Source organism: Aphelocoma coerulescens, chromosome 2 (assembly GCF_041296385.1).
Source record: "Aphelocoma coerulescens isolate FSJ_1873_10779 chromosome 2, UR_Acoe_1.0, whole genome shotgun sequence".
In the NCBI taxonomy this organism is placed as follows: domain Eukaryota; kingdom Metazoa; phylum Chordata; class Aves; order Passeriformes; family Corvidae; genus Aphelocoma; species Aphelocoma coerulescens.
The window spans coordinates 124,240,181-124,268,080 of record NC_091015.1 but is presented as its reverse complement, the minus strand read 5'-3'; the positions used below and the strand labels follow the sequence as shown (position 1 = coordinate 124,268,080).

Here is a 27,900-nt window from a genome sequence, read left to right as displayed (position 1 = left end):
CACGATAAAAAGATGGAAGTAATTTGAAAATAGTATCAGTCCGAGAGCGAGTACACTGAAATGCACAACCTAAATTCAGAATTCTCTTGATGGTTTTGTGAATTACTTTGGAAACAACAGGGATAAGCAGGGCATTGCAATAATGGCAAATGCAAAGTTTGACACTCTTGTATAGTATGTAACTAGAGAAATACAAAATGAGGAAACAAAGTGGCTATGCAATGGTTCTGTAGGAAGGTACTTGCACTGATGGACTGCTCACAAACTGAATATAAATCAACCTTGCAATTGCAAAGAAGATGAGCACAATACAAACAGGAGTACTGTGTAAAAGCAGAGGAATGAGTTTTGCTCTCCTTGGTGTTATCACTTGAGTTGGAGTAATATATTCAATTCTGACTGATGCAACTCAGAACCCATACAAAATGCAAACAAGATAAATGAGGCTGAGAACAGATCTAAGGTCCTAGATCTAAAAAGACTGCATTAATATGAGCTGTTTCTCAAGAAAAAGAAACAAGGACACAGCAATCTCCACACACTACACGTAGATGCCAAAACGAACAAAGAGTAACAGTCAGAAATGCAGCAAGAGAGATTCAGATCAGACCCTGAGGAAAAAACTTTCTATCAGTGAAAACAATGAAGCACTAGATTTCTTTGGGAGAGGCTGTGAATTCTCCACCACTGAACAGCCAAAACCAGTTTTAGACAATATAAAGAAGAGCAGACACTGTTGATTTTGCCTTAGTGTAGAGAAGACAAGATAAATTGTCCTTTTTTGCCTTGTTTTCTACTTCAAGATGGTATATCAAATTGCCATCTATTACATCATAATTAAAAAGAAAACTAAAAGTGCTCCTGCACATGTGTAATTTCTGACCAATTGCCAACATCCATTTTCAAAGAAAGGTGCTTAAGAGCCAGTCCTTGTAATCTGGCTTCCAGGCTTCTAACCTCTTAATGCCCTTCCAGTGGAGTCCCTCTATGCAGTCTAATATACCTGACCACAGCTCGTGATTTGTATCTGAAAGAGCTTTGGACAGAATGACCTTCAGAAACACTGTGATTTCATAAGATAATGGCTTAGCTTGCCTGCATGCAATTAAAACCTTAGATTACACTCAGTTTCTGGAACCTTCACTCTCAAACCCGTTGTATCTGCTACCAGTTATGCTTCATGATGGCTGGAAGGATCCTTATTAATGAACAACTTTTTTACTAGCAGTTGATAGCTTGAGGCACGTTAAAAGTCAAGGTAGATACTTTCTGCCCTGAGGCTGAGTGTGGCAACCCTGTGGAAGAGATTTCTCATTAAGTCCAGTGAGAAAGAGACAGAAGAGACAGACATTCTCACTGGGAAATACTGAATGGCTGCAGACAGTAGTAGTATTATAAGGCCATATACTTTCTCCATACAAACGTTTTTCATAATAAAATGGATGAGATACTAAAAAGTGGAACAGAACTTATTACTGTATGTGCTCCTTTAGGTCTCTGGACTGTTCATGTTCTGACTGACACATTCTTCAGAAACTAACAAGATCTGCTTGCACTTATAAAGCCTGAATTCTCTACAATAATGCAAAACAATCATTATCCTGTTCACTACTTTGGCTAATGACCTGGGAACCAATTATGTCAAGGAGTTATCCACAGCTAGAGCTTTCCTTGTTAGAGAATAGATGGCAATTATAAAACTTAACTTCTATCCATCAGCAAAATACTTTTAAGTGAGCTCGCATGTATTTCTAGTATGAAAATAATTGAGTTTCTCCATTTCCCATAGAATAGTGCTGACTGTTCAAGTATGCCATTACCTATCTAAAAGTCATTTTTCCACTTACACAACTACTATTCAAAGAGATTGTGATAAATGGGACCAAACTAAAAGGATGCTCTAACAATTCGCAAGTCTATAAAAGAGAATGAGTGTGAATGCACTTGGATCAAAAGGAAAAGCAGTTGTAGTTGTCACAAAAAATCTGTAAGTTCTGTTAAACAATGGCTGCACTTCTGATGGTAGTGTTTCTGCTACACAACTCAGTGCTAAGCAGAGATACTGTATTTTTCGGCATTTAGTCATATCTGAGTGGTACCATATGGTAACAACATCAGATCAAAGCAGAGGTTGAGCTAACCCTTGATAATTGCAAGGAACAGATTATGTAGATAAAGCTTGTGAAAGACCACATAATAGCCAATTACTAGGAAAGCTGTCAAATAAAAGTTTTCTATTTAGTTTAGCTGGCAAAAGACTGAGAAAGGGAATTTTAATGTCCATAAATATTTCAGACTGTTTGATATAACTGTGGCTGCTACTCATATATATGCATCCACCATTTTCTATTTATATCAGTTAAACTGTGGCAGCAATCAATACTAACTTTTAGTATGCAAAAGACTTCCATGGGTTAGTTGTCTATTGTATGAAATACAGCAGTTGATTGTATTAAACTTGACACTCTTCACTTTTAATTTTGTTCTGGTAGATTAAAGTAGACGCAAGTCCAGTAATTTTTCTTTAGACATTTTTATGGCTTGTGCATAAAAATTTTAGTGCCTTTCTCTGGATTCTTTCCACAGCTTCTGAACTGAACTGGGCATGCTGAATACTGAAGATGATGACTTAATAGTATTTATTTCATGAAAGGGTATTTTGTTTAGTGCAGCCTCCCTGGTGTTGTTGTTGCTTAAAGGTTGACTGAACAGACATTTCTGCTGAGCTGTCCATAATCATGACCATATTTTCAAATTTGATTTAGAATTTAGAAATGGAATAACCCACATAATTTCCAGCAAAAAACGGTGTATGCTTTCCTACACTAAATCAAAGAATGGCTTGGGTTGGAAGGGACCTTAAAAGATCATCTAGTTCCAGCCCCCTGCCATGACCTGAGACACCTTGCACTAGGCCAGGCTGCACAAAACCCCATCCACGGGAGGTACCTGTACGTGTGATAGATAACCTATCAGGTTAAGGCACAAGCCTTTCATTTATCTCAGACCTGGAAGAACCACATTGAAAGTAATAACATGTTTGTGTTATTGAACTATAATAACACACTTCAGATAGAAATAAAAATCAATTAGATTTTAATATATCCAAGGATGGAGAACTCACAACCTGTCTAGGCAGCCTATACCCTCACTAAAAAATTTTTACTTTATGTCCATATGGAAGCTCCTGCCTTTTGGTTTGTACCTATTGCCTCTGGTTGTGTCACATCCTCTTATACACATTGGTAAAACTGCCCCTGGCTCTTCTCTTATCTAGGCAAAGTCCTAGAACTGGACAAGGTACTCTAGGAGTGGCCTTATGAGTGCGGAGCCAGATGGGATGGTCTGTTAAACTCACATCACAATGGCATTCATGCCACTGCCTCTTCTCTGACCCCGACCCCTAAAATCTGAACCAGACCCTAATCCACCCTATAGAAGAGGTCTGCATACATGCTGGTCCCCTTGAGGGCAACAACCACACTCATTTTCTTCTCTGCCTGTCTTTTGTTTCAAGAGAAGCAAAAGCTTGTCAACAGTTCTGATATACATAAAACAAAAAGGAAATAGAAATGTGCAGAGAAAGGCACGGTGCAATACTGGAGAGAAACAAAAATAGGAGGGGAATGAATAGTTAAGGAGTCGGTAATTACCAAGTTTAATACAAAACACTGATGATTTCAGGTCTTGAGGACACAGATGGTAGGGATGTGGAAAAAGTAATGCAGCTGAAGATGCAGAGTATTTAAAAAAGACAGGCCTTGAAAAAACCCACAGACACAATACTGCTTCTTTGCCTGAAGATAAGCAACACTCAGAGGCTCATCTCAAACAGAAAAATGCACACATTTACACAGTGCTATGACTGATGAAAAATCCATCCTTTCTTAAGTCAGTTACCATGTATTTAAAGCCAACAATGGCAGAGTTTCTGAACAGGAGGTTTATAAACAGGAATATAAGAAAAATACTCCTGACAAGATGTAATTACCAGGACCTTTATGCTATTGTGACCAGAAAATAGCCACAGTAACACTGAGAAATACATGAATGGTAAGAGACACATCCAACACTATATACATACATAAATACAGCAGACAGCAATAGATGGTCTGACTCAAGAGCTGCTGCCAGAACAAAGTCAGCCATCACAACTTCAGGTCTGGGGAGGTGACATGGATATCAAATCATCCTATGGCTCTCTCAGCAATTCTGATGTACCTCAGCTTGGGTGTTCATGTTCACCTCTGTATAAGCTCTCTTCCATGGGTCTCACCTTTTCACAGTAAAGGGTAACACGACCCAGAATATGGCTAGTTTTCCTCAGTTCTGATTATGAAGTTATCAATCCTTACCAGAAAAGCTCTTTGTCATTCCCACTTGATCATCGACATAAAATAAACAGTCTGCCTTCAAATACAAAATGAAGAGACAGATTTTGAAGACAGATGGTGAAAGTGATTCTGAGTATTACTTTAGTCCTATAAAAAATAACCAGATTAAACTTCGAAGTAAAACATCAAAGGATGAAAAAGAAAATATCTCCTACTACAGGAATAATTGCTTTGGACATGAGGAGAAAAGCAAGAAGCATCTTTTAGAGAAAGAAACAAAGACCTTTTCCATCTTCACTAAAGTGGGAAATATGCCGAGTAAGACTGAAGAATTGCAAACATATGTTTTCAAAATGAAATGTGACTTGTTAATTTAGACCTTGTCTAAATCAAGAAGACAAGTGGGATAGCTATATTCATTCCAATACACTGTAGTGTCAAAAAAGACAATAGAATCCAATCTGTTGGAGCTCAGATGCAAGAAATTAGATGAAGAATTTTAGGCAAGTAATAAATCTGGCAAAATGAAAAGATAAAGCATGTTTTAAAATGAAACAAAACCCAAGCAAAATAGAAAAAAAACAGAACATGCAGCAAACAGTACCTTCTAACTGCATTCAAATTATAGAAGTAACAGTTAAAAGCTTTTTTTCTAATACATACTTCACATAATTAGTGAACCCCAGCATGTCAGAACACACAGCAAAAAGCAAGTATTTACTAAGGTAGTAGAAAAGACACATAAGCCTGGGGGGAAAACAAGCAAAATAGAAAAACATACATGGATTGTGACCAAGACAAGCATGTATGGAACTTGTTTAAGGTAAGATGACTAGAGAAAGTTAAACATTATTAAATTATCCAAGAATGCTCATATTATGTGGAGAGTGCAGGAAAATGGATATAAACAGCCAGGGTTTATTCACCTAGCTTTTAATTAAAATTATAGACTTATACCTTTGAGCCCAAGAAGCAGAAGGTGAGGGAAAGTTACACATAAGCATCTAAAATTAGTCAGTCATCTTTGATGAGTGTCAAAAATGAAAATCCTGCTTCCAATTTCTTTTTTCTAGGCATTAGAAAACACTGCCCTTCCACGCAAACAAATGGCTGCATGTCCTTAACACAAGAGAGAACAAGCTAAATGAAATTTGAGTCTAAATAATTCAAAGAATAGTAATGTTGTGAAATAATTTGGAAAAAAATCTCAACTTCTTTTTTCCGTTTTGTATTTAAGCCTAACAAATATATTGGAAAAGGGCGAGGGGAGGGAAAGGCGATGGGAGAAGCAGAAAGAGGGTGAGAGTAAGGGTGAAGAGGGGGAGAGATTGCTGCAGAAGCATGGATGGATCACTTCTGCTTGATCTTCCTTTTGCGGCAGAAGCGTGGACGGATCACTTCCGCTCACTCTTCTTTTTGCTGCACCTGCATCCAACATCCTGTTTCCAGTCCCTGGCTGTCTTCAGGTTAAGAACAGTAAGGAATGTTCTGTTCTCCATCTAATTCCAGTGCAGCCCTACAGTGGCAACACTGGAGGCCCTGCAGACCGACTCACATCACTTAATGTGATGTGCACTTTGCAAGGGAGGCGCAATTGGAACACTACACACTGCAGTACTGCAGTGCATCCTTCACAGCTCCCTAACTTGGAACACATCAGTCTCTTGTGCCCATATACGTTACCACTTATGTCCACACATTAGTTATACTCTCGTAACACAGCTCCTAGCACAGTGTTTTAAAAAGGCACTTATGTGAGGCACTTACTTTCCCACTGGAAGTGAGGCGCTTTATCAGTTCTCTTTCTAAAATACTAATAATTCTGTCAAATGTAAATGGGGCTTGCATTGCATTCAAAGTCCTCTTTTTTTTAAGCACTAACAGCTGTGCACCGTACTTTATAAAACTTGCTTGAAGGGAACAAGAGGGGAACAAAAGCTTCACTAGTCTGCATCAGAAGAACAACCTTGAGTGAAGGGCCCCTCACACATCAGAAGGACTTAAGGGAAAGGATGCTGCAGAGACAGCTGTGGCTCTTGTATTTTTAGCTTTCAGGGGGCACAGCACCATTGCTGTGTCCTACTAGATGTTCCAGTTGAGTTTAGCCTTGTTACAGACAAAAGCAAATGCAATAGTTCTGCTAACACCTCTGCAAAACTTGTTCTTAAAGATGAGATATATTTTGAGTGTGACAAGAGCTTGTAACTAGAGCTTTAGAAATCAAACAAGAACTTCCACAACATGGATGCGGCAAGGTGGAAAACACAGCATCACACTTCTGAAACACAGTGACCAAGCCTGCAGAAATACAAAACCATGACACTTAATCAAAAATGTAAAGCTTCCTATTCAGATATGTAGACATACTGATACTAAGGAGGACCTCTAGGGATTACTGCAAACAAGCAAACAAGAATTCCATTACCACATCAATCAGAGCAGCCAGATTGCAATGCAATTGCAGTGAGCCTTTGTGGACTGCCTAGGGAAGCTAAAGAGTAGCTTTCTTGTAGCTAAAGACAACTGGGATTTTAAAGTAAAATGCTTCAGCTTTCAACTCACGTAAAGTGAAGCTGATGTTTGCTGTTAATACATGACTGTGAAATACACACATACGCCATCCATACAGGTGTGTTAGGTAAAATAATATTAACTTGCTCATAAGGACAGAGGGTCAGCTGGGGGTAGTAACCTGTTTGAAAACCCTTGGCTAGCTCAGCTCAGGAATCAGAGCCAGAGTCTTATTGAAAAGGCAACTTAAATATTTGGAATTTCTTCATATATCTAGTCTGCAAGATACCTGCATTAAAACTACCCTAATAAAGCTGTACAAATAAAGCACATTATAACGACACCATGCTGTCCACATCAACCAGTAAAACCGAAGAAAAAATGTCAGCTAAAGGGAGAAATGTGACATAAAATGACCTTCAATTACTGCACACACAAGGGTGCCAATTTAACAGCTTTTTAAATCTGCTTAGGTGCAGATGACATATGTTACATTTAACCTTCAATTGCAAATGTTCTCCTCTGAACTAAATGCTTTTGTCATAACCCTAAAACTATTTCAGTGTAAAACTCAAACATTTACAGGAACATAATAATAAATATTTGAAAGCTACTGATGATAGAGAATGGAAAAGGACACAGCTAAAGTGTTGTAGTATCAGCAAAAAGGCAGCTAAGTAAGATAAGGTAACCATTTAACTACCACTACACAATAATTCCACGGAGAGAAACATAAAATAAACCTGGAAGCAAATAATACACGCAGCAGTAATTTCTGCAGTTGGTCTTTTTATAAAGGAAATTCTGCAAAAGACCAATGGCAAGTATAATCCTCAAGCACTGACGAAGTTAATAAAACAAGCAGGGAGATGGTTACATTGCTACAAGAAAGAAACTGTGTAAATCAAGCTTTGCTTACTCTCTTCTGATATAAAACTAATATACAGCATGATACGTACTAAGTGTTCAGAATGTCAGATACCAGACTTCTCTTCTTGTCTTTTACAAAGAAAAGAATATTTTGTATTATTCATTACCCACTCTCCACCATAGAATTCCAGCTGATGTGCTTGGGAGTTGGAGTAATTTTGCACATCAAAAACAATGGTTACCTTTTGCTATCATTGCTCAAATTGTAGGAACAGATATTAAGCTGATTCATACTGCATGAAAACAAAGAGGTTTGAATTGGAATTCTGTAGATAACCTCTCCCAGAATTACTTCTTATTATTTTAAACCAAACAGAGTAAATCACTAACTGACATCACCCTGTGCCTTTTCTCAACACAAGGTGAGAAGGAATCTTTGCAAGGTCACAGAGTCAAACTGGAAGCACCAGCACCAACCCAAATCAAACAGGCCAAGACAGAAACACAGAACCTGCACCAACCTTGAAATAAATGGATCCTGTGATGTTATTGCATAGCAATACTAGCACTGACCCAAGAGACAGGAATTATTTTGGGATTCACTGATTTAGAAATTAAAAGAAAGAGAATAAAGTGGGTTTTGACCCATTTTAGAATCCTTTGAATTGTGCATCATGTTTTTCTTTTTAGCAGACTGACCTGCTACAAATGGGAAATATTCACAGGCCCTTCTGCAATACCACCTGACTTAGGTAATTCCTTAAGAATACTGAAGTTTTTAAGTAACTAACTTTAATATCTATAAACTGTACATAAAAGAAAATTGCTAAATTTCATTCATTAAACAAGTAAAGCTGAGACAAGGTATAGCTATTACTGGGATTTTTCTCTACTGTTTTAAATGCTCCTCCTGAATAGATTTAGTCTGATAAAATAGCACTGCTACCTAACACACACATCTGACGAGGCTTTGCAGTGTTTTTCTAGGAAGAAATTCACATCCTGTGTGAAAGGGCAGGGCAAGTGCAAATCACAAGAGACTAAAAAGAGTCCAATATTACCAGAAGAGAAAATGATAAACAGAATTAAATTCTCAAAGATCAGAAAGGTGTTAAGCAGTCATAGAGTGTGGAAAGATACTTTTTTTTTTTTCCCAGAGCATTCAGGAAAGATCATTTTATTTAACTCTCTCAGGATTAGTAAAATCACTTCAGCTTTCTGCTACTCTTCAGGTAAGGCTGCACTTCTCTTCTTGGAAGCTAAGTAGGTGGGTGTGTTTCCCTTCCTTTTGCCCATACCCCAGTGTTAAGAGCAGAAATTTGACTTTCCAGAAGCACCAAAAAGGAAAGCTGGTGTAGACACAATATTGCCAACTGCCAATCCTTTTCAGCAACCTGTTGTACAGATCTGTTACTCATCCTTGCACAAAATACACTGGTTAATTAAAATTTAAAGACTCACTGATGCCACACAGCAATCTACCTACAGAGAGAAACTTCCTGCTTTGAAGGTGAGTTTTACTGAGAGGTGGTCAAGAAAGCTTCTGTTACACATAATTATCAGCTTGATGTATCAATGTCAGAGGCAGTTATTTGATGAAAAATCCATTGATGTTTAGCTGTAGAATGCTATAATTAGAGCTGTAAAGAGAAACACTTGGCTGGAATTTGTGATAACTGAAATCTCTTGTGCAGACACTTTTCTTTTCATATCGCTTCTACACCTGCATGTTTTCTATATCTCCAGCTCAGTCATATAGATCTCCCAGGGAATCACTCAACAGGCTTCTGTATCTGCTGAGCTTCAAGGATTTTGAGCCTTTGAATTCAAACAGATTAACGAAGAGCTGATAATCTGCATGTTCAAATTTCAGTCATGAGGTTTCCAGTATCCAGTGATGCAAGATTTTGGAGTAGTCTGCTGAACAGACAAGTCTGGGACATGGCTGCTTCTCAGGCACTGATCTCTCTTCTCTGTGGTGACCAGTGAAAGGACCGGAGGGGATGGCCTGAAGTCATGCCAGGGGAGGTTTAGGTTGGATATTAGAAAAAAGGTTCTTCATCCAGAGGCTGTTTGGGCACTGGAGCTGGCTCCCCAGGGAAGAGCTTACAGCACCAGCCTGACAGAATTCAAGAAGCATTTGAACAGAGCACATGGTGTGATTCTTGGGGCTGTCCTGTGCAGGGTGAGAAGCTTGACTGGATGATCCTCATGGGTCCCATCCAACTCAGGACATTCCATGTTTCTATCATTTGAACAATGTCTACATACTAATTCCCTCTAAACCCAAATCAAAACAAATAAAATCCTTGATAAAATGCATCTACCATAACTGCCAACTTACTCCAATTTCTTTCATAGGCATTTTGAATACAGAAAATTACACAAAGCCTCATAGCTATTAAAACAAAATTTAAACTAATATACAAGCTGAAATCAATTTAAATTGTGAGTATAACTCATGATATGGTTTATCTTTTACCAAGGAAAAAAAAAGGGGAATGATCCTACTCTTCTACTTTGTCAAAAATCTAGCTGGAGTAGGAAAAATGACAACATGAACATCAGAAGAGTTGTTCTCAATTTCTTCCATTCTGGGACATCTTTCCTAAGGCTTTCTGTTTCATGAATAGCTCCCCAATAGCAACTAAAAAACTTGAAAACAAAAGAAAGATCAGAAAACACATCCCAACAAGCTCCTAACTTGTCCCTGAACTCTTCTTTAACACACGAGACTAACCAAGGTTGGGACAGAAGTAATTTATTTACAATAAACACTTGCACACAAAAAAATAGAAAACCTCAACTCCCTTAACTAATGGTTTCTAAAAATGCTTATTCAAACTGACACATGCATGACAAGTTTTGGCTGAGTACGATTTAAGGAGGAGGAGTTATACCACCCAGAAAAATGGTGTTTATGACAGAAATGACAAAGAATCATTCATCACAGGGTTTTTCTATGTGGAGCTGTAATAAAGCCTAAATGAGACTGCACTTCACTAGTAATTTATTTCACAGATCACTATATATACACAAATAGCATAACTCTATTACATTTTTATAGTGCCATTTATTACTGTACTTCACATACTATATCCACATGGCAACACAGAAATGCAGCTTTCTCTGGGGAAGACAACAGCAGCCAACTGCAGAGCAGCACACAGGGAGGAAACCCTTCTGAGCCAGAAGAACAGAAATAAGAATTCTCAGATGAACCAAGAAAAGGACGGTATAAAACAACAAAACTGAACCCCCAGAGATGTGCAGCTAACTCAAAGAATAGTGTTGCACCAGTTTTGCTTGCCTGATACCCCATTTGATTTAGAAATTAGAAATAAGAGGAAAACGGAATACCCTTGCCTTGTTCAGTCAGAGTGACCAACAGCAGAGACTCCCACCAGAGCTCCCTGGCTGAAATTCTCTCTCCTTTTACTTGATCCTTGAGCACTACACTGGCATTTTCCACTTTCCACGGGAAGGAAAAGAACATCAGCTCAATTGCTTTCATCAGTCTGTATCTGGGATGCCACACTCTAGGCATAGCCAAGGATGTATTCTCAAGACATCAAGAAAAGAGATGCATTTCTTTCTCTGCTATGACTTCTGCAAAGTGAGGGTTCAGGGCTATTCCACTCTCCACCAGAAAACAATTTTCAAACTATCACACTTAGAGGCCAAACATTTCCATTACACTTCCAGAGATGACTGGTGACTCCTGCCTTCCAAATGCAGGTGAAAACCTGGTATGCTACACAAACCCACAGAATGCTGGGAGAAGATGACAGATGGAAGGACACCTGCAAACATCTCATCACAACGTTTGCTTGTGAAGTAACAGTGTCCAATTATGTAGTGTTGGGCCTCTGAAATAACATATTATATGCATTATTTGAATGCCTTTTGAAATAAAAATTAAAAAAATGCATTGCTTTTAACTAGTGAGGCATGTTTAAATTCAACAAATATTCTCTTGATTTTCTTGCCAAAAAACTCTGCTGTAAGAACACTGATAAGAAGGTAAGTGGCTTGTCAGCTGTAGATACTCCATTGTTAAAAATAAATTTTAATGTAAAAAACTTCTAAATAAAGACCCCATACTTGAAATGTAATTTATGAACATTAGGTCTTTGATGCTTGGAGAGAAAACATGATTTTACCTAGTACATTTTTTTTAATCTCTTCTATGAATTAACTGGACAGAGAACAAAAAATCCAAACTATCAGGAAAATGTGTGCTGGGCACTAAGTAAAATCTGTTTGACAGCAGGGAAAAAAGTTTTCTTAAAACTTGTCAATATTGACTTGGACTGCATTGTGGGAGCTTGAGAATAAATACATTTATATTGTTTGTCCTATGGATCTTGTTTTGATGTTCCTTATCAAGCATTCTGTTATTAAATGCATAATTACCATCCACAACATACAGTATCTAATTTGATAAGAGGCTGAGTAAATGTACATCAGTACAATTGTTCTTTCTCTTTTTGTGTCATATTGCATTTTTTCTCCCTGCTTTAGTGGTAGACTAACTACTTACAGTTTAAGAAATGAAACCTGCAATACTGAAATGAAATATTGATTTAAGATGCAGGTTTTAATTAGTCATTTAAATTATCTGCATTCTCTAGTTATTACATTAAAAGAGGGATACTGACCATCTGCAAAAAATATAATGCCCTATTTGGGTAGGTTAATGAGTCTGAATTAGGTGTATGAGTATTCATCATTGAAAATGGTAAGACTGTTTAAATCCCTAAGTGAGGCAAGTGAGCAAATGAAATTGGTTTGCAGTCTCTCTTCTGTTTTAACTACTAGACATGCTGGAAAGCCTTTTTTCTCACTCTGAGAAACCCTGCAATCTTACCGCCAAATGCAGGAAGGAACAGACATTGTAGGAAAGATCATGAAACTGAAATTTCATTTCCAGCCTGTTACTCTCCAAATCATTTTCCTCAACAGATCTGAGCACAAAGCCTTAAGCTCCGGAGAAGATATTCCTTACAAAAGTGTGAATGAGTGGACTCAGTGCACTGGCGCTGAGAAAGCATCCATAAGCTTGTGTGAAAGGTGAAGGGCAGGAGAACAAACTAACAGCACTGATATTGAGCTGGACATTGCTGGCAGAGCACCAAGGATGACCACAGGCGAAAAGAGACCCAAAATAAAGAAAACCTTGAGAATGAGAAGTTTATCTTCAACACCATAGGTAGAAAAGGTAATTAAGTGATTTGGCAAGTTCGAAAGATTTACTGCCCAGTTTCCATTTAGACAAATCAAGGAGCTGCACAGTTTTCAGGAAGCAAAGAAGCAGGAGCTGGTTTTAATAGACAAACTTTACAGTCATTCTACATCTAACAGTTTTACCTAAGAAAGAACTGAAATTTTCTCCTTACTCTGTCCTGGAACAATTCCTAGTCAGTCAAATCAGCCTACACAAACACGCTGTAAAAAAGTCTTATTAAAAAAAGAAATATTGTACGATGCTACTTACCTGCCTGTCTACTTCTGGAAGCAAAAGCAGGAGGTATTGTTGAAAATGCTGAGGTAAAGAAGCAAAGGTGTGTTTATTTATTAAAGCCCTCAGGTTAGTGTTCACTAGAATAGATCCCGGTGTTTCTATGTCAATATCCTCAGCTTTGGTCCATTTCAAATGTCCTGGAGTAAATAAACAGAAATAACTTTAAACACAAATAAAGGAAGAGAGTAGGAACAAGTCTTCTTTTTAAGTTTTTAGCTTTTATTGTACAATACAGTAAGCACTAGAGAAATGGTATTCTGAGAAGGGTAACACAGCCTTTTCTAGGTGTTATTCTAGGTGTCACTGCTTTTATATTCCCTACATTTGTCTCTTGACCTCTTACAGGATCCATGTTCCAGTCAACATCACAGCTGACATACTCCTACTTCCAGCTCGAGACCAACTCAAATGAACAGCTGCAGAAAATAATCCTGCCATGTCACCACCAATAATTATATAAGCACCTATTTTCAAGCAAAAGGCTGCTTGATGAGGCTGATGTGAATCAATTATGGTCAGCTTCTCTTTTATCATCAGCAGCGCCCTATGGCCTGCACAACTTGTCCCATTGCACCTGATAAAACTACCTCTGTGAATAGAGAATGATCAAGGAGATGAGAATATTTAATATGTTAATGTCTGAAAGCATGCATTTTTCAGAATTTTCCTAAGAACTGATGATCTAAAATGATCAACACACAGAAGGCAGCAGCAGGAGTTATGAGATTAGAAAACAGAGTAGGTGAGGGACAGTACAAACCCAGGAGTAAGATAAAGACCCAGCAGAGGGAAAGGGAAATACACTCATGCACAGTGCTACAGAACAATGTCTTCTTACTTTACAGTGGACAGAAGGACTATCAGCTTAAATTCTTGCACAGTTAAGAAGTATATCTGTTAAGATACTGGGAAGAGAAAGCTTTCAGCCACCAAGAACAAGGAGACGCTGGATTAGATCCATAGGGAGGTATTACAGTCTCCATCAGTGGAAACCTTGTAAGAATATGTCAGACAAATACCTGTCAGTAATGACAGATGCACACCTGATTTTGACCTGTGACTGATGAGCAAATTAGATGACCACTGGAGATCCCATGTGGCCTGATTTTGTTAGTATTTCGAGGATAATATTTAGAAGATACTTTTTAAAGCTTCTTAAAGAGCTACCTGCTTCAAGGTATATATACTGCTACAATCCTTTTTTCCTCTAAGTTTTAATATATCCAAGTCCAGGTGGCTGGAAAAACTCAAAAACTCCTAACCCCCCCCCCCCCCCCCCCCAGGAAACTTCTTCAGGTTTCAGTCTGTGGTACTTTCAAATATTTCAAAGATGGTATAAGAGGGATCAGATCTATATAAAACACACACTCCACCAGAATCTCTAAAAAAGTGATTTAAAGATTATTCTGCTGCTATGAGCAATGATGGCATTTGGCATTTACATAGGACCTCTCAGCAACAATTACAACTGACATGTTAAGAATAAATATGTTTTAAAAATGAGAAAATTTGAGCATACTGATTATTAGGAATGTCTCAAATGCTACAAGCTACTTAACATTAATAGCAGGAATGCAGTTATGCTTGAGATTTCTTAGAGGACCTATGGTGGTCTCTTCCCTGAAAGTCTGTAACCACAAAATATGCATATGCAAGAAAATGCAGATTTGTAAATTCTAAAAGCTCCACTTCAGTCACAGCCTCCTGCAAACATTCTTGTAATTTTATTTTATTTTTCAGCAGACAATAGTATCTGAATGAGACAAGGACTACTTTGCACTCAGCACAGGATAACCTTTTCCAACACATATTTCCAACACACTCTACTTCAGTACAGCAAAGACTCCATTACCAACAAATGAATGCCCTGTTATACAGGACAATTGCATGGAAGAAGTGCCCATTTTCATGAATGCATCACAATAAACTATCTGCACCATCTGTTCCACCCACTAAATATAAATGTAGAAAGAACGCAGTCCCTGAGCATAACACAAGTTGTATGATGTATTGAATTTTAATGCTTGTATGTATATTCTCTTCTTTAATCAATACAAAATACATATCCCCCTCTTCTAAGTGACTCCAAAATAGAGTAACATTTTCCCCAGCTAGCACTTCATATCCTATGGGAAGGCATACACACAGAGATAATCCAAACTCAAATAAGATACATGACTGCAAAATCAGTAACATCCTTCAGTGGCAGATATTCTCAGAGTGTGAAAAGCCCAAGAAAAAAAGACAAACCTAAGTCTTCTGATTTATTTGACCTGCTATCACTTACAGAATACTATGGAGGTTTTACCAACTTCTGGAAGAAATGTGTGTATTAATTCTAGGCCAGTAGCAAACTGTGGATCCCCACCACACTCCTATTTTAAAAAAATAATCCTCAAAATCTGTTCAGAAGAACAACAAATTTTCTCTCCTGCACCCTTCCTATGGCTAATTTAGGATCTGTACAGCAGGTCCCAAGTTTGTAATAAGATTTAGTGAAGTATTTGAGAGCAGCATGGAAGCATGGCACTACTGCATCACTAATCAGAGCTCTGAGAGGAGTTTATGACAAAACATGTGCCAATGTTTTCTATGTTGTTTTCCACAGAGAAAGACATTTTGAATCCTTATATAGTTCAGAGGTATCACTGTCCAGATCAGAAATAGGAGCTGTAAGATAAGAGAGAAATTCAGGCTTGCAGCCTTGGAAAATACGAGAACAGTCTCCAACATAGAGAATTAACTGTAAGGAGATGGGAGCACCATGGTTCTACATCAAGGTATAAAAATGAAAACAGAAAAAGGACAGAAATCACACAGCTGGAAGAATCTGTTAACTAAAAGGGAAAAAAGTCGTATTTAATCAGAGCTCAGAAGGTCTATCAAACACAACATACACTGAATGTTGGGCAGATCAGCAAAGTTTCAGACAATGAAACAGTATCTGGAGCTGAATTGTGCACTATACAGGACTCTGGAGCCATTCTCAAAGCTGCTCTACAACTGCACTTTTAGCATCCCAAGAAATATTGTGTCATGAGAGAAACATTTCAGTAAGTACAAGAACAGAAACCCTTAAACCTTATACAAAGTTCCCTACATTCCGTGTGTGGTGTCCCAAAAGGCCAGAGAATTTATTTTCCAAAATCCACCAAAAAAACCCCTAATGAATTCATTTGATATCATTAGCCAACAGCTGATGTAGTATCTGAAGATGGGGAGGAATGTACGCTTGAAATGATGTATCTCAGTCTTAAATGTAGAGAAAAATGACAGGAAATCATCTAACATTGAACATAACTTTGCATAGCAAAAGCTGTTATACTGAAGGAGTATTGTCTATTTTGAATAACGCTGTTGGATCAACATAGAGCAGTATCTATCCATATGGGACTGACTGATAATCTGCAGAAAGATCATGTATGAAACCAAAGTACACTTTCATGGGAGGCTGTGATACAATAAGGCTTGTAGGTTACATTTCCAGGAACGGGCAATACCATACTGAACAAATCACCCATGGCATTTAGGAAGAAAAGTGCCTTGGAGCTAATTTACAGGATCATTATGTATAAAAATAGGACTAGGATGGATGACTAATAAAGAAGAACAATCTTATCCCCACAAAGACAGACAGAAAATAACTTTTAGGATTTAGCCACGACAAAAAGCTTGTTTGTTATCTTTTCCAACATGGTCACATTGCAAAATACTTCTCTAAATGATTCAGCACTTGGCTGAATGCAAAAAGTACTCGGTAAAGATAAAGAAACAGTTATGTCATTATTTGACTTTACTTAAGCAGAGACAAGAGTCTTAGTGAACACTATATTTTGTGCTCCCTAGGGAACTTTTCCAATTAAATTTCATGCAGGGCAGGAAAATCTGCCTATCACATGGAGATTGAGAATTTACTCTTAGCATCTCTTCAGAGAAAATTCTTTGTTAATTACAGAACATGATCCATGAACCTTGCTAAAAAACCCACAGAAAATAAAACCAGAACTGTATCTACCACCTCAAGAGATGTAGCTTCAAAATAATTACAGATCCAATGAAGAAATAAATCAGCCAAAGAAGGAGAACCAACCAAAAATTTTATGCCAAATCTCTATATGACATGCAATAATGCAAATGAAGAAAAGAGAAGGTTATCTCCTAACAGGGCAACGATGTAAGCAAATATGTTACTAACTCTGGGAATAAATGCACATAGATGGCAAGCAAATTCACCACAAAGAAAGAATTTCTGTTACACCCTGCCTCCATCCCCCAAAAAGTCATTATGTAACAATCAGATTCTAATTGCTAAATCACCTCTCTGCCTGCAGTTGCTCAGCTCTGTCAAACTTTAAGAAGCGACTACAGACAATCATTCTGAGGAGGAAAAAAAAATTGACCATGGATTTTCTAGGTAGACAGAAAGATCTCTTCTTGAGAGAGGCTCAGCTGCTGAGTTTGAAAAAGGGACAAGTAAACAGAAAAATAAAACTTTTCAAGAGAACAGAGAGTTTATAAAAATATAAGTAAGATATTTATTTTACTCCTACTCACCTAAACCAGATTTTTTTAACCTCTTTAAGTGCTGGCTTGTCTGCTTTCCAGTTGGAGACTTTTGCCCATGTTTCATCTCTTTATCAGAACCATCTGCTTCACCATTTTTAGATTCAGATCCTTTAAAAAAAAAAAAAATCCCTCAAATGTGATGCTTTTGCACTTTTACTAACAATCCCCTCAGCACCCCCTACACCGTAAACAAAACAAAAATAGGATTTTAAAAAAATTGACATCTTCTTGCTGAAAGGCAATATACTTTTCTGGTCACAATACAATTCCTCCTCATCAGAAGAATTGGAAGTAAAAGCTCAATAAATCAATTAAGTGCTGAAAACTAAAGTTTACTGAACTTGTAGTCAATAAAAATGTTCACTGATCTAATAAAAAAAACATAGCTCTATAATGCCCAAGAGGTATTTTAAAAAATATTTTAACCTCAAGTTATGGGGCAGTAAAGCAATCTACAGCTGAAAAAAGATCATTTCTTTGTGAAGAAACATTTAAAGAAGAGATGTATTTGGAAATACAATTGTCAATTTGTGTTAGACATAGACACAGAAATCTCTTAAAATGAAGCAACTTAACCACCAGAGCTAAAGGTCAAGGTTATGCTGCAGTGATAAGCACGGTATAAGAAGAAGAAAAGCTAACAAAAGGATTTGAGTATTGCGACGCCGAACTGAGACACAAATTCACATTCACAGAGAAGCTTGCCTTCCCCCCCTCCTTTTTTTATGGCACTGAATACCAGCATGTGGTCCTCCATTAGAGCTCCAGAGCCAAACAAAATGTTACTTTACATTCCTTTAAAGCTGCTGCTATTACCAATTGTCATTCTACTGTGTGCCTTCAGTTCTTTATTAACGAAAAATCTCCATCCTTGAGACACGAGACTTGATAAGGAAATAAAGATGTTAAACAAAGCCACCCAGTGGAAATATTATTTCAGCAATTCCAAATTCTGTATGCTACACAGCTGATTCAGAAGAAGGCTCTGTGACTAGAGCTGATCTTGCAGACAGTCCTTTAGCTATTTACCTGAAGGTGAATCCGACTGCTCATCGGACACCTTTAATGGTGTCAAAACAACACGAGGAACAGTCTTGTTTACCATCATTGAGACTCCATTTCTTCTTTTCTGCTGTTGTCTTAAAGCCTACAAAAACGATAACAAAACATAAAGCTGTAGCAAAAAATAATGCTTGTAAGTGAATTACACATGACATTTCTCTACCATTAAACTGAAACCCTTAAAATAAGCATAATTTACACAGCTACTGACTTGCCAGACTTCACACTCGTCCTCTTTATGTCATTTTCTTTTAAAATATAAATTCAGGCTTTTTTCCCTTTTTTTAATAGAGAAAGAAGATGCACCTTAGATCATTTTCCAATCCAGTTTTGACAACAAAGAAGCACGTAACTGTTTCCTCTACCTTAACAGCACAACGTGATAACCCCTGAAATGTGAAACTAAGACTTCCAAAAAAAAAAAAAAAAAAAAAATTGAAACCAAAATGTTTCAAAACCAGAATAAAAATATATATGTCTGCACATCTCTCGCAGGTGCATCCTCTCCAGTATACTGCTCAGTCAATCAAGTTAACACAGAGTGTCATCAGTATGTACAGCATGTAAGGACTACAGTATTGATGCACTCACTCAGCCGTGAGTAGTGCTGCACAAAATCACTGAACATGGCAGGAATCATTTATTTTCGTGAAGGGAATCAGTCCTAATCTTGGAAACCTTGCAGCATTTGGCTTCTGTCTGTTTGACTTTGGGCATTAACCTTCAGAACACGAACATGATGGTGTTCTGGCAAATCTGGGGAAAAATGATACATGAATAAATCTCTACAAATGGTAGTGCTTTGTGTTTCATAAATGTATCGAATACAGGGCTGATAGTGTAATATAAAATATCTACAGACTAGAAATAGCAAATACCCATCAGACTGTTTTATACAGAAAATGATACCTCATTCAAAAGGTCTTAAAACATACAAATATGAACACCTGCCAATTAATGCATCTGCAAGCATTAAAATTCTGGAATTAATCAGAATGGGATGGGCTTAATACAGATCTCTCCTAGCCTCCTGCCTATTTTTCTCCATTCTTACTGTACACTCTATTTTTACAATTGTGATTTGTGTTAGGAATTTCGGGGATTTATTAAAGTAATATCATACGAACAAGGAACATATTTGATACGAATTATCCCTATAGGTTTATGAGCATGAATGACTGATGCCCTATAAGATTTATGTCTGTAACTTTAATGGATTGTAATACCTTTCCAAATTGTTCACATAGCTAAATAATAGAAGAAAAAAAAAACCCTGAGAAGAAAGAAATCAATATTGGTCTATTCCTCTAAATAACACTCTACACAGTGTAAAATACACCAGGCCACATAGAAGCTATTTCATGGATTAACCCATTTTATTGTACTTCTTAAAAGACACGTAAGCACTGTGCAATAAAAAAGCAAATTAGAACACTTGAAACCAAACAAAGAAAGGAAGCTGGTCAGATCTGCACTGAACCAAAGAGGCAGAAGAAAGCCATAAAGAACAATCTATACTTCAAACATTTTTGAGACAGAAAATTCATACTGCTAATGAGCAAGCACAGCCAGACCTGTGGACAGAAAATTCTAAAGTGCTAACATTTCTCAAAAATTCCTCAAAATTCCAAAAATGACCCTACAAACCTAAGTGTCAAACTAGGGGATCCTTAATTAACAGTAATACCATGGAGACAGTGGGAAACAGTTCACTAAAAATTAACAGAAAAGACAGGCAGTGTCTGCACTAACAACACACCAATACAACCACAACCCAAACTTTGTATCATGGTGCCCCACAGCCTGATTTCCCTGATGTCATCCTCATGCCATCCTCCCTAGACAAATAGAGCCCAAACAATGCTCCATGCTCTCCTCCTGCCTCCTCCTGACTTTCCAAGACAATTTCCACCTCTACCAAGGGTACATAGCCTTGCTGCCAGCATCCATATGGAAATACCATTTTAATGATTTATACAGCCACTGTGGCAAGGGGAGATTCTTTGTCAATCCTTTGACTGAGCTCCCATGAAGGAGAGAAAGGAACCAGCAGTGTATCCACCACCAGTGACAGGCACACAATGTTCATACACCTCAGGTGACACACATGCTGCTGGAGCGAGGGCAGTACCCAATCTTTGTCGGGTGCACCACTTACCTTCGTTTCTGTTACTGGAAGGCCCCTTGTGGCCCTTAAGGACACATTTATGCAACTGATTTGGCATTTCCAAGAAGCACAGGCCAACTCATGCCCATGAAGCACTAATGCAAGGCACCCCCTGGACAGTTAGATGAGGAAATACAGCTGGGAGCAGACAAAGCTACCAGAACTATTTACTTCGAGGCATAGCACACTTCTCAAGCTACAGGCTAAGCACTTCTATATGTGAGGGTCAAGCACAAACCTTAAAGACACCATTTCCCTTTGATGCACATTTGTTTTTCAGGGTTTCTTTTTCCCCTAACACCCATTGATTCACTGCCAGTCCCTTCCCCAGCTCCTCCAGCTTCACAGCACAAGGAACTGATCACCAAATAGGGCCCAAGTTAAGTCTGACAATCAAGCTGACAGTAAAGCCACATACACCTGAAGGACAGGCTGTAGAAACCTCCCCCCCCCACTGCCAAATCCCCCACCCCAAACCCAACCCCCACCATGTGGATATTAAAATCTAAGTAAAACTTTTAACACAAAGTGAATGAATTACCAATGAATCACCCTGTGTACAGAGAATAGACACATAACCTTCCTCATGCCTCTCTGTCTTTCCAGTTGTCAAATGAAAGACTTGAGGCAGAGGAGGAGGGTACAAAGATATCAAGTAAATAATGTAACATATGATTTGCAGGGCAAAGAGATGGCTGAGATTCTGCACAGACATTCTTGTGATATGCCTGGCTAATCACAACAATTTTGTGTTAAATTCTCCTTTGAATTTGAAGCTGCAGGGCCTGAAATTTTGGATAGACAAATCTTTGCAAGACAACACTAGGAGCAGCCCATCGGTGGGAGAAACTGCTGATTGACACCCAGATCCAAGGGAAGCCAAATACTAGAAGGAGTTAAGTATAAATGAAGGACAATCTCTGTAGTCTCTGCTGAGGACAAATATATAACTTCTCTACACCTAGCCTGAGGGATATTCATTTTAGAATACAAGACTACTGTAGGATAAGACAAGAATCTTGTAACCCAAGATTAATTCTACTTAGCTGGGAAGTCAATGAGATTACTCCAAGTGAAACATGCACCAAATGCCTGCTATACTGAGCTTTTAGTGCACCAAGCTAATTTAGTGCTTTCCTAGTCACCACAACCAAATAAATCAAATTTATAACTAGCACTGAAGAAAACGAGAAATGTTGTAACTTATTCCACGGAAAAATGGTTCCAGATATCACTGCAGATATGGAAACAGTAACTAACACATATTACATTGTCATCCTTTACCGACACAGCCTTTTGCATCTCATCCATATTTAGAGATAGATAACCTCCTAGCTGGACTTCCTGCAGAACTGCAAGAAACAGATGATGATTTTACCAAATGGTAAGGTGTCATTTTCACTATGGAAAATTAGAGAAAAACACATGTAGTGCATATGATAGCTTACATAAAGAATATTTTTCTTTAATGAGACTCTCTGTTTACATTTTAAATGCATTCAATCAATCCATGCTAAATGCCTGAGTTAAAAAAGCTGCAAGTTTTAAATACCTAGAACTGATCACTGTTGAAGTATTCTGTAAGACATTACTACCATCCTGTTTGTACATCAAAAGAAGGAAAGGAAATGAAAGTTCATGTAATATACAAGTTAAAACATTAAAGGCTCTCTTAAAATTACCACCAAAATATAATACTTACATCCAGCCTTTCACAAGCAGATTTGCAAAGGACATCTGTGAATCTCTTGCACATAATGAGTATGGAGAATTCCCAATATTCCCATTCATAAAAATGAACCTGTGACCATCTGTTGAATAACACTGCCATGGTCATTATACAGTGCTTGGCATAATTATTTGGTTTAATGAAGTTATTTTTATTGCCAAAATCTTTAAGTAAACTATCAATCCATTTTCATCCAAAGAACTCAAAATAAAATAAAAAGATGATAATTAAGAAAACATAAACTCTGAAGATAGATGGCAAAAGAAAAACACCATGAAATTAACAGTGAACTTCTAATTCCAAGAGTTGTTTTTTTTTTTTTTTAATAAAGAGGTGACAAGAGCAAGGTTCCTTTTTTTTTTTTCAGGGAGTTTCTATCCCTACTGGAGTATGGCAGTATTTTGGAGGTTTCATGAATGCCATTATATGCTCTTAATAACAATAATGTCATGTTTAGTTGATCTTAACACAGGAAAGGCTTCTTCACCTATGTAACAAAATGGTTGACTGTCTTCATTAGAAACTCATAAAGCCATCTTTCAAGTAAGAATAAAAGGAAACAATATAAACCAAAAGGTAACTGGAGATGGGGGCAAAATACCTCCCCAAAAGAGCACCAGAAGCAAAATGTCAATCTCTGTGCTCTGATTTTACCGCTGCTCATCAATTTTATTTTGTTATTTTTCTTTCCCACATCTTTTCAACTCAGAAAGAAAAAATGCAGCACACAGATAAACCATTAATGCAGAAAACCACTTTCATTTGAGCTTAAATGCGTGACACGCTGAGAAAGTTAAAAATTAAGTTATTAACAACAAAGGCATGTAACACTTGGTTGCATTAAGAAATATCTTCCCAGATTTCTACTTGTTCCATAAACGTCAAGTCTACATTCTGAAACTCATATCATGAAACATAGCCTTTGAAATTTCACACATTTCAGATCAGAAATGTAAAGCTATGGAATTCTTCCATTCTGCCATGTGAAAATACAAGCTATGATAGACTGAGCAAAGTCTCTCGCACAAAATAAATAACAACTCCACATCATGGTCATGGATCCCAAATTGACAAAGATGGGACAGGTTTATGGTTTATCACTGATACACTTAACACCACCATAAAATTCAGTCTTTGTCCTCTCTCTCACCCTCATTTTGTTAATAAAATTAAGAACCTTTAAGTCCCACGTCTGTTAAATTAAAATTTCTCAGTGGCAACCTGTTTCACAGACAGACAGAGCAGTTGAACTAAAACAGTAAGTACCACAAATCACAAAGAGTAAACCCATTATTGTATCCTGGATGCCACTAATTCTTATATTAAACAAAGTACTCAGTTATAAGCATGCAAACATAAGATTAAAACACAATAAAGATGTCCTATGAAAACAACTACAAAGTACAAAGTGCCATTTCCAAAGCAAATTAATTTACTTCCAACCAGACCATACACTAAACATGTTGGTATGGTGCCAAGTGTACACAATTATCATCTGGAGATGAAGAGCAGTGTCAGAATCAGCAGGATGGAAGTTTGGAGACCTGGGGTTTATTTTCAAACAAATGCTAATACCTCCTCAAATAAGCATCTATTCTTGTCCCATGCCATCCTCCTTCCTTGTGATATTTACATCTGTATTTGGAATAAAAAGAATGTCTTGCTGTGTATTTGTTCTTTAGCTCTCAGTAGGTCTCAGGGTCTTTCTGTAGGACTACAGTACACATTAACACTGAACATTTACCTGTGTACCAACCAACTTGGAAGTGCTTGGACCTTTGTGGGGCAGAGACACAGAGATTTGTGTGTTGATATGTGTGTCTCTACACCTGCAAGCCAGCACTACTTTCTACGGGATTGCAGTAATGCAGCCACAGCTAAAGTTGCTGCAGATCACAATGGACTGCAAAGCAAATGTTTTTGGTGCTTTCCCAAGCACAGAACCATAGGCAAAAAACACATGTGATGTGTTCAATGTCTGTTTTGACTTGCATGTGAATGGGAATGATGATGGCATATGCATCAACTCAGTGAAAGCTTTTTTATAGAGAGAAGAATTGGGATTTTTTAATGGTTTGTGTAGTATTAAATTAATAACATCTATCAGCTGAAAAGTGTTTTATGGGGAATCTGTTCTTTGGCACAACAAAGCAGATATAGGTAAGAAAACAGTATGTAGAAAGCAGCTTAAAAACAAATTAAAATAAAGAGAGCAACGTCAATACAAAATCTTAAAACAGTAATCAACATTTTCCATGAGGTTAAATTTTCAAACACACTCTGCACAGGGGCCAAAGCATACAGCAGGGGCTTCATGTCTAGACTTCCCAGGCAAAAAAATCTTCTCACATTACCCCTCAGAGAATTTACATTGCACCAGCGTAAGCAGTGTAATGTCTTTCTGCCTGACATCCTGTTTGAGCCTGGGTACTCCTGCTTGCCCACACATCCTGAGCACACAGCCTTCTGGGGACCTACCCAACAGCTCCTGGAACACCATTTGTAGATAACTGCTTCTCAGCATTTTGTAGGAGGCTTCCTAGAGCTCAGAAGAGTTGTGAGCTGTTCCAAATCCTGTCTTTTCCTGAAAAGGCCAACATTTTCTAGGATGCACTTCAAAATCAAGACATGATTCATTGTCACCTGGATATAATTCCATGTTACAAACTATTCAAATCAAAAGCTGTTCTTTTCACATGGCCCAAAAGAAGATACTCACACAGATATTCACTGCCACTATAAGGAAAAATCAGGTAACACCACTGGAAAAGCTTAACTGGGACTCTAATCTCTAGTGATTATATTTTCATTAATACAATAACAATGACCAATCCATCTGAAATAGTTCCCCAGGCTACTTAAGGGACAAGCTACTTATTGAAAAATATTATCAGACAAAGCAAGGCTTAGAACTAGGCTGCTGTCTTCAGCTTGACTATCTGAGACTTGGAAAAAGCAACTGCATCTCTACAGAACAGAAGAAAGACAACACTTTCAACCTATATTTGGGAAGAAGATTCCACTACGTAGCAGTGGTAGGTTTAAACAAAGGTAATGTTCATGCTCAGGACATATTTTAAGTGAGGGGTACTGTCCTACACTGAGGCAGAGGGGCAACTACACTTCAGCACAGTAGTTCTGAAGTTGCTTTAAAATTCTTTAGTTATTTCTCAGACTAAGAAATTCTGTAAAATACATTTATTAAAACAGAAAAGGTGCAGGGGCACCGTAAAAAGCATGCTGTGCAAACAGCCCCAGAGGAGAAACAAGCAGAACGCTCCAGCAACTGGGAGCTAGTTACTAAAAAGCAGTACAAAAAGAAAGCAGGGATTGTGTGGATTCCTGTCCCTTTCTTTCCATCACAGGTAAGGGCTGAGGACCAGGGGGATGACCCAGAAGAGAGTCTCATAAATATTGTCTTGCGTCTTACCAAAGCACTGTGTTGAGCAGCTGGTACATGCTGCCCATGCATAGGGACCTTTAGAGGGACATACCGTGCAGCCAGCCTTCGGGCAATGCATGTACTCCCTGAACAGCTTCTGCTGGAACTCTTGCTCTCCCAGCTTCTTTTCCCCTTTATGCAGTCTCCCTGCCATAGTTTCTCTGTCCTCTTCCCTAGACTTGTCTTGGCAATCAGAAAATCAGTTTAGCTTATCCTCTTCGAACTTCCATTCTCCTGAATGCATTTTGTAAACTCCAGTGTCCCTTCCCATGTCTCTCTAGAAGTCAAAAAGCAACATGTTTTCCTTCTTTTCCATTTGTTGTCAGGAAAATTTGTCAAGAATCATCACTTATGTTGCCAGACATCTGATCAAATGCTTCAGCTAGGGAGCCAGAATTCTCCAACTGTGGCCTTGGTACATTTGTGGCATCTGAAATGAAACATAGGAAGATGGTTAACAGAGACAATGAGCAAGTGCAGCAAACTCTCTGTAACGAGGAATTCAGTACAAAAAATACCTCTCAGTTCACAGTGGATTTTCAGAGCCTTTCAGGAAGACACCCTGCACTTAAATTCTAAATGATTAGGACAGAATCATAATGATCTCCTCTTTCACTTTTGCTTCTTTGGGGTGAGGAAAGGAAAGCAGGGCAGGCAAATATATCAGGCTTATATTAGAGCATGTGTAGAAGCAGTTGCTCAGATGAGTCAAAGGAGAGACACCACAGACAGACTCATACGGGATTATTTTCTATGGACAGCAAAATGCTTCAAGATAACCTGCATCTGGCTGTAGTCAAGGAAAGAAGTCCTAACAGAATGAGTGTGGAGGGAGCAAGACTGGTGAGTTTGCTCTTGTTCTTCTCTCAAAGAAAGGTAAGCAGTGTGAGCTGAAGACAGGAAAGCAAATTCACACCAGCATCATGGGAGATCAGGATTCTACCTTCAGTGCCAACCTAGGCACTTGGACACCTGTGTCCAAAAAAAAAGAAACAAACAAAGAAATCTTGATAAACTAGTTCTATAGATTCGGGTAAATCAGGGCTAAATTACAGTGTTAACCATCCTGCTCTGAAATTTAGTCTCTTGTAGGTTGGTTTCTAATAAGAATTACAGTTGTGGTAGAAACGTCAACCTGAAATGTTATTTGGAGCTGTACAGGTCTAATATCCTACAATTCAGAAGCAACACATGAGCTAAACCATAACCTCCCCACTTCTCGGGGTGTGGCAGCATCCACTGGAAAAAAAATAAGGGGTGGAGTAGTTGTCAATTCTATTATAAGAACAAATCCTGCAAATGGGTGCCTTCCTTCTCATTAAAAAACTGCACCTACCCACTTTATGAATTAAATAGTGGCACATATATGAACCCAGCCACCAAGCATGCAGACAAAGCCCAAAGTTAAGAAAAACAAAACAAATCATGGCAGTGACATACCTTGAGTTGATTCCCTTATTTCCTGAGCTTCTCTCCTCCCAAACCCACTTGGCTGCTGTCTCTGGAGTTTCTGTCTCTACAAAGAGATCTGGATGCCCAGCACAGTCTCAGACATGTCCTGGTTCTGTATTCAGATCCTGAGTCTGAATGGAGTATCCTTCTCTTCTCCCAACAGAAATTTTATGGGTACCCTTCTTGGTGCTGATTCCAAAGTGCCAAAAGTGAGGCAGGATTTTCTTCCATGTCTGGGAGGTC

General features: G+C 38.1%; 1 protein-coding gene across 2 annotated transcripts in view; it reads right to left on the bottom strand.

Annotated features, from left to right (window-relative positions):
• Positions 1 to 27,900, bottom strand: part of ASXL3 (ASXL transcriptional regulator 3) — a 120,760-nt gene that overhangs the window by 27,243 nt on the left and 65,617 nt on the right. For both annotated transcript variants that reach the window (XM_069004681.1, XM_069004680.1), the window contains 3 exons: positions 18,835 to 18,952; positions 17,794 to 17,913; positions 13,213 to 13,376 (listed from right to left, as the gene is read on the bottom strand). In XM_069004681.1, coding sequence (XP_068860782.1) covers positions 13,213 to 13,376; positions 17,794 to 17,913; positions 18,835 to 18,952 — 402 coding nt within the window. The remainder of the gene's footprint in view (positions 1 to 13,212; positions 13,377 to 17,793; positions 17,914 to 18,834; positions 18,953 to 27,900) is intronic.